Source organism: Oscarella lobularis, chromosome 17 (assembly GCF_947507565.1).
Source record: "Oscarella lobularis chromosome 17, ooOscLobu1.1, whole genome shotgun sequence".
Taxonomy (NCBI): Eukaryota; Metazoa; Porifera; class Homoscleromorpha; order Homosclerophorida; family Oscarellidae; genus Oscarella; species Oscarella lobularis.
In genome coordinates, this window is record NC_089191.1 from 1,055,986 (window position 1) to 1,063,933 (window position 7,948).

General features: G+C 45.2%; 2 protein-coding genes across 2 annotated transcripts in view; one reads left to right on the forward strand and one right to left on the reverse strand.

Moving 5' to 3' along the window:
• Positions 1 to 132: 132 nt before the first annotated feature.
• On the forward strand, positions 133 to 1,681 carry LOC136197620 (uncharacterized). Its single transcript, XM_065987422.1, has one exon. It carries the CDS (start codon positions 149 to 151, stop codon positions 1,457 to 1,459), a length of 1,311 nt encoding a protein of 436 aa, XP_065843494.1. The 5' UTR covers positions 133 to 148; the 3' UTR covers positions 1,460 to 1,681.
• Positions 1,682 to 3,812: 2,131 nt separating this feature from the next.
• LOC136197125 (probable serine/threonine-protein kinase DDB_G0278509) overlaps positions 3,813 to 7,948 on the reverse strand; it is a 5,531-nt gene continuing 1,395 nt past the window's right edge. The window contains exons 3-5 of the mRNA XM_065986832.1: positions 7,639 to 7,696; positions 4,156 to 7,588; positions 3,813 to 4,105 (exon numbers count right to left, since the gene is read on the reverse strand). Coding sequence (XP_065842904.1) covers positions 3,835 to 4,105; positions 4,156 to 6,146 — 2,262 coding nt within the window. The 5' untranslated portion in view covers positions 6,147 to 7,588; positions 7,639 to 7,696 and the 3' untranslated portion in view covers positions 3,813 to 3,834. The remainder of the gene's footprint in view (positions 4,106 to 4,155; positions 7,589 to 7,638; positions 7,697 to 7,948) is intronic.

Consider the following 7,948-nt stretch of genomic DNA (forward strand, 5'->3'; position numbering starts at 1 on the left):
TCGCCCACCCAAAATCGGGGGGAGCGGTGCACAACAAGATCAAAGGCATGTCCCCAGACCCTCTCCCCGTAGTGATATTAACGGAGGGGGAGGGGCTGGGAACGAGACTAATGCATACCTTGCTTCCCTTCGCGAGTGGTTACGAAGAATGAGACTCGCGGCTGTAGCAATAAACGTCGTTTTCATCGCGAGCGCCACGGTATACGTTTACAAGTCGCTTCGCGAGCCGCGGCTACGATCGAAATACGGTTGCGGAATGGCCACTAGCAATCGCGCGCTCTTGCGCCAACTAGTCAAACCCGTTCTCCAAGAACAATGCAAAAGCCGCTGGAAAAATCTGAAGGCCTACTACGACCAACCAAGACGCGCCAACGCGGCTCTAAGAAAAAAACAATTCGACTGGGGTAGCGACCTAACCTACTGCGGCGCCTTATTTAGCGTTATCACGACGTGCGCGGTCGTCGCCGGGCCGCGCTACGGACTCCAACCCCTGCCCAACTTCTACCTCAACGCGACGACGATCGACGTCGCGTATCAACGCGCCCACATCGGATTCGTTCACTTGCCGAAGACGGGCGGAACTTCGATTGAAGCTCTACTCCGCAAGTCCGGTGTGGGGGGAGAAATCGTAGGAACGTGCGACGCATTTGCCAAAGTGGTCGTGCGGAATTGGCTAGCACCTGAAAGGATGAGCGGAACCTTAGCATCCGCGTTGGACAAGGCCGTGAATCAAATCACCATGGCGACTCCCGGACGAGAGGCCATTGAAGCAAATTCTCATTTTCATTTTCCTCGTCAGGTTTTGACTTCGAAGCGAAACTTCGGCTTGCACAATTTTTTCCGAGGCGATTCCGGTACCTTTTTATATATCGTTTGGTTTCGCGAGCCGCTTTCGAAGCTCGTCTCGTGTTATCATTATCTCCGATCCAAAAAAGGCGGAGCCGACGCGGCGAAGCACGTTTATTCTCGAAAAGTTGCCGTGGAGTCTGAAACCCTGACTGAATTGGTACGTCATCCTCACTTGAGACGGGCACCGCAGTTTACGAACCATTATGTGAGACTTCTTACGTTTGGGGAGTTTCCCGAGTTGGATAGCCAGTTCGACGACGTGGCTCCGTCTATGATATCGCCTTCTCACGAGCTGCCACCAATTCAAGAAGAGCACTATCTGGCGGCGAAACGAAATCTTTTTAATAAAGTCGCTTTCGTTGGACTTACGGAGGAGTTCAGTCTATCGCAGAATATGCTGTGCCATGCGCTGGCCCTTGGCTGCCCGAAGTCGACGGTGTGGGTTAATGCGAACAAGCACGAAGAGAAGCCGCTTGGAGACGAGGAGAGAAAAATTCTAGAAGAGATAAACTATTGGGACATCAAGTTGTACAACGATGCTCGGGAAATTTTTCGACGGCAGAAAGAGGCCTATCTCGGTCGGTTAGGAGCGCCTACGAGACCTCATTGATTAGGATTCCGAATGGCGTTGCGTTTAGCCTTGTCCCCTGCCTTGCATGTAGCCTCTCGCAGACCCGTGCTGTGCAGTTTCTAAGCGAAACTCCATTTTACTCGATTGCCGCGTGCCTTTCGTTCAACTTTCTTACTGATTTTGCAAACGCAGTACTCGTGGTTTCGAAAATAGGCGAAGTCGGAAAGAATTAGGGCTATCCGATGGTGTTTCGAGCAAAAATACCGGTGAAATGCAGTCGCAAAGACGCATGTACGCAGTAGTTTGGCTATAGAGCATGCCTGCAAGCTGGCAAGACGTAGAAGCGTGTCAAGAAAGACGATGAAGGAGGTCTTGCGCACGCGCGACTGGTAGGTGTAACCACGGATACTAAAATCCGTGTAACCATCAACTGTAACCACCTATGGTGTTATGGTGTTTTCTTCCACCAACAATAAGATGTTAGCCTCGCTAGAAGTGATGAAATTAACGAAATTCTTACACAGACGACTTTACAAACAAACAATGATATGCAGTTGGCCTGAAGGCTGGACAAGACAGGAGGTGCTCTCACGAAAAAGTCACTTTTTAGGAGGTGAAGTCTTAAAAATCTGACACTCAATCGCCTTCCTTTTGATTCTTTTGTCCACGCCCACAGCAATGAACATCTTCCTGTTGTAGTTTTTCTCAGTTCGGTAGTACAGTAAAGTTTTCTGTCTCTCTGCCTCCCTTAGAAAACCTGATTCATACTTTACCCGAGCACCTTTAGTGAAGGCGCTCTTATTCACGAATACTCCGTGGTGAAGAATCAACCACTGCATTCACGGATACAATTCTAGGAGAATCCTGAATAAGTGCTACGCGATCTGACACAAGCAGTATATCAGCAACACAATCATATAGAATGACCCAGAAAGAAGATGAATTCAAGAGAAGGCCAGGAACAAGAGACTGTTGTTCTGGGCGGCAACTGTGATGAAACTTTTAGGTAGAAAAATAGCGTCTCCTGGCAATTCTGACATTGATTTATCAGTAGTTATGAAGGTGGGAACTTCAGACGAGTCCGAGTCCTCAAAGTGGGGCGTGGGTGAAGCTACCAAATCTGCATATCCGTGCCAACACCGTGCCTCTCCCATTCCGAGATCGTGAAGTTCTAGATCCGTTTCATCATACAGAGTAGCTGATTTTGCATGCTTTGATGGATAGCAGTAGCCCACCAACGGTTTAACTAACTTGCATGCCAAGATAACTTCAGCTTCTCCTTCACAATGCACGTCTTCCAATTCCTCAGCCATTTTCACCAAAGCATCACGGTCATCAATAACGCTGAATAAGCGTTTGACTGCATCTGGACGTTTACGCAAAACATCAGAAGAGAATGAAAAAGGACTTTTCGGTGCTTCCAAAGAAAAAGAGACCAATGGCATTTCATCCTGAACGGTCCCTTCTTCGTCGTTGAATGAAAACGCTCCGCCAAGATTTGAAAACTCCGCTGTATGCGTGTTTACAGCGACGAAAGACTCAGGACAGACTTTGACGTTCACTGTCTGAAGCACTGAAGAAATAGAGTCGTCCACGATCTAGAAGTGTTCAACAAAGAAACGGAGACTTACGGCCCTGAATTCTTTTGCAATCCTCAATTGACACAATATCTACAGAAGAAGAGCATTTAAATACACCACTGGCGTGCGCAACGCTTTATGACGTAAACGTCACAGCTTTTTTATAGATTTAGTGACGTCAGAGCGACGACCGCGAGCACGGATACCATGATGCGAGGTACAGTAGTGTCACCTAGTGCCGAGGCCTCTTTGGAAGTTTATAAAGGACTAGTTCTGCCTTTCTTTCCGTCGTTAGATATACGGACGAACAAATTTACGCGTACCTTGCTGCCGACTGCCTCCATTGTCCGTCAGACGTCCCAGCACTAGTGACCAAGTAAAACTTATGAGACAGGTGAGGAGGCGTCGAGAGTGGACAAATTGATACACTGAAGTGCAATCCAATCATGTGGGACCGGTGAAATGCAGTCGCAAAGACGCAGTACTTTGGCTATAAAACATTCCTGCAAGCTAGCCAGACGTAGAAGCGTGTCAAACGTCTGGTTGCGAGAAAAACCATGACGGCAACCGACGGAAACTACGAATGTCACGAAGGAGGTTTTGCGCACGCGCGACTCCTGTAGACTAACTCCCCGATTCTTCCGTGGCAACAAGATCAGATGCGTCGTTTGAACGACAAAACTACAGTATGTGTACTTTCTAGCTACTGAGCACTCGCTAACGCTAATGCGTAAAAGACAGAACATGTCCTGAAATAGGTCTCACCGTCAGACCAGGGATACTAGACTATAGCTATTATATAGCCTAGGGGTCAGACACAACTCGGATTCGGCCTTACTCCACTTCGTTTTCAGTGAGTAGTTGCGACTGAATCTGCTGCAAATCGCTAACAACTTGTGAGAACTTTGGTCGTTTTTTCTGATCCGTAGCCCAACATATTCTAATGAGCTGAGCTATGGAACTTGGAACGAATGGGGGAATTGTTGGCCTTCGCCCTCCCACAGCAATCGCCATTTTAGTTTCCTCTCTCGTACACCTCGCCATGTCGTCGTATTCTTCATAGGGCGGACACCTAGTCATGATTTCCCAAAGAACAATGCCAAAACTAAAAATGTCAATAAAGATATTGGCATCACCCAGGAACCCCTATCATACCTATAAACATCTGCAGGTGTACCGTAGGCTTGTTTTAAAAGAATTTCCGGAGCGCACCAATACAACGTTCCTATGTGCCACACCGTCATGCAATTCTCCGGCAAAAGGTCTTCCTCAAGAAGGTTGCTTGAACTTTCGCTTACACTGCTGCTTGCAGAACGTCTTTTCTTTGGGCGCAGTGGTTCTCCTTCATGAATCAACAATTTTGCGCATCCAAAATCAGCGATTTTCACTACCCAGTTTTTATCCACCAGTAGGTTTGCAGTTTTCAAATCACGATGAATTCTTGGACGCTTCAAATTGTGAAGATATTCCATTCCAAGTGCAACATCCAAAGCAAACTGCCATTTTCGTCTGAAAGTGACAAGGTTGGGAGAGTCGTACAGAATGTTTCTCAGCGATCCTCTTTTGACGTATTCCAAGACTAAGAACGGATCATTAGATTTGTCAAACCTTCCCGCACCAAAAAACTTTACAATATTTTTGTGACTCAGAAGAGACATCACTTCAATTTCTCGAATGAATTCGAGGAGAACTGTCTTGTCTATCTCTGCAATATCCATCTGCAAGTTTTTGACAGCAACATATTTCATTCCTCGAAAGGTAGCTTTGTACACTTCGCTATAGCCACCGCGGCAATCCTGATCTATTCTGTGTAGGATTTTGATTTCGTTTTCTGTTATTGACAACGTTTTCTGAAGCTGGCTGAGTTTGGATGCCTTGTTTGCGTTTTCTCTCTTGGTTCTATAAACGGCGACTGCGAGAAGAGTGAAAAGCGAAGACAGAGTTATGGCTCCTGCTCCAATGAGGAAGTAAGTGGGATACTGGCATCTTTTGCCCGTAAATCCCACATTGCAGCTGCATAATACAGAAGGTGTTTTTGATCCCACTTTTGTCTGTATAGTACAACTTCCGTGCTTGCAATAATCTAACGAACACTCACAGTCATCAATGCTGCTAGAATTAGAGAACTTAGTGGTCAAGCCAATTGGGCAGCTAGCACATGCGTTTGAAGAGGCTGCAGCAAATTTTGATAGTCCGCAAAACTGACATATAGTTTGCCCAAAATTTGGACTAAACATTCCTTGAGGGCAGCCTGGTCTGGGCAAAATGGTTATCGATGGAGTGTTTATTTCTTTGAAATTGACTGCGCTAAATGTTCCAATGGAGACAATAGATCCATTGCAATTTAGAGAATTTGATTGAATTATATTATTTGGCAAGGAACCCAGCTTTATCCAGGACGCAGGATCTTGAGAGTAATAGTCCAAAATGTACGTTTCCGTTTTTTGCTCAGCAACATGATTACATAAATCACAGTTTGGCCGTTGGTATCGAAAACTGATGAACAGTTTTTCGCCAATAAAATCTCCAGCTGTGAAACATTCTGTTCCTGCAGTTTCATTTTTTCGCGAGGGAGGAAGACAGGACGATCGATTTCTAACGTCTTGTTTTTTCCACGTTGACGTTTTGAGATGAAACTGCCACACGTACTGATCAAGACATGAGCTAGAAGAGTTGCTGTTTAGCATCATGCCACCAAACACGAGAGCGGCATCTTTAGAAAATTTAAAAATATTATTAAATCGTGGGAGTGGGACGTTGCAATGACGACTCGGCATGCAAGCTGAAGAAAGGCTTTTCCACAACGCAACATTATCGCTGTTTATGGTAAGCATCCACATGTCGTTGAGTGACTGAAATTTTAGGGCAGAAGAAACGGTAAGTCCTCCAAACATGAGAACTGATCCATTTGACATTGACGCCATTGAGCATCGAAATCGCTTGAGAGGGAGTTCTTTTGCCGAAGCCATTTTCAAAGAAAGCCAATACGAGTTAGTGACGTTAAACGCAAGTAGGCTGTTCAACAACGTTGATCTGAGTTTAGCCAACTGATCTTTTGTGAGGCTTCGCAAAGAATTATACGCTGGAAGATCGATTTCATATTTACCACTGTTTCCACCAAACTGCACAAACAAGTCATACGCCATTGCCCCACAGTGATTAGCTCGCACAGAAGGTGAAATTTCTGCATTTTTCTGATGCCACAATAAAGTGTTCAAGTTTAAAATCCATACGGAATTGGAGTTCAGAAACGCGGAGTTGTACTGAAGAATTTGAAAACTAGCATCAAACCCGAGTCCGCCAAACACGTAAAGAGAGTTGCCAAATAAAACGTTCCTGGTGAAAGAGGCGAGGGTGAAGACTTAGAAGGAGGATTTGCTATCCAAGCAATTTCCATGTCGTTATCATGTGAATCAAAGCTAAGAATCGAAACGTTCAAAACAACGCTATTGTATTGCTGATCAGGAATCACTTCGTTGGTTCCAAAAACAAGGACGGTATTGCCAATTTTCACAGTGCTTTTAGACACTCTACAGAAATCTGTCTTCGGAGGGGAGCAGAAGCGGCAGGAGATATTCATCCATCGATTTGTAACTAGATTGAAAGCAAACGCTCTAGCGCGATTGACAATAAGAAGGCTGTTCTTAGATGGAAAGTGAAACATTTTGCCGCCTCCCGCTTTATTAGCTTCCGTTATGTCTAGATCAGAGCTGTAGTTGCTAAGCAGTGTCCAACCACCCGTCGTTAGGTCAACTAACCATAGAAACGGGGTGGTGATTGTTTCGTTCAATTCTCCACCATTGATGTAAAGATGAGTGGAGTTTCTCGGTGTTGCAGGAACAACAGTCATGAAAGCTATGTTTCCTCTCACTGGAAACCAATGGCGAGGATTGCTCTTGGCCAGGTACACCCATTGATAAAGATTTTGTTCCTCGTTTAGACATCGCAACTCTATAACATCTGATCCTCGACGGCATCCTCCAACGGAAATAAAAGACTCTTTGCAGCTACAGTTTGATTTTGGCTGATAAATAGATGTAGAACCATAGAAGGCGTTTATTGGCTGGACTCCTGGCCGCAGCAAAGGCCGCGTCCAAGTCTCGCTTTCACCGCGAAATATCCAAGTGTCATTTGCAAATGTTCGCTTTCCGTCTTCAAAGTGACCCCCGTACATAACAACACTAGTGTCACAAATTGCTTTCATTCCATGCCCAAATCGATTCCGTGGTGCGTTTCTGAAATTCTTTTTTTCCCACGAGTTTGTCCATGGAGTGTAAATCCAAGTGCTTTCGTTTCTTATCTCGCCATCTGCGGTACTTCCGCCAAAGAGCAAAACCTTGTAAAGAGGAAACTCTCTTTTTCTCTTGTAGGAGGCAACAGCACTTTCAAGAAGAAATGGCGGATGATCTTGCTCATGAGGGAAGTCCTGGTTAGCACTGCACCATGCGTTTCCTGCGGTATCAGGACAGAATCTGGAGAACGGGCTTTTATTTTTTGAAGACGATTTGAGAGAAACGATTGAAGAGATCGCTGCTAGAAAAGCAGAAACAGACAAAAGCCCTCCATGTCGCAATATCTCATGATAAATCTATAATAGAAATACTGCTTTGGAAATAAAACATCTTCCTTTTACCTTACCTTCATGACAACTGCACTGTTCGGCAAACAATAAAGACAAGCAAAAACACTTTATCTGCTAAACAAAAGTAGATTCAGTGTCGGATGCAGGATTTAAAAATGGGAAGGAGTCTGGGGCAAAGCCCCGAGAAAAAAATTTTTAGGAGCGTGTTTTTTGGCTAAATTTGCGCGATTCTAGGCTAATTTTTAATTGTCCATTGGTTACGCAGTTGGCATAAATTTTATGAAAGCCTTGTTTGTCTAAAATTCTTTTTCATTTTCAAAAAATCTTTTAATGTCTGAAAGGGGGGGGGGGGGGGGGGGGGGGGGG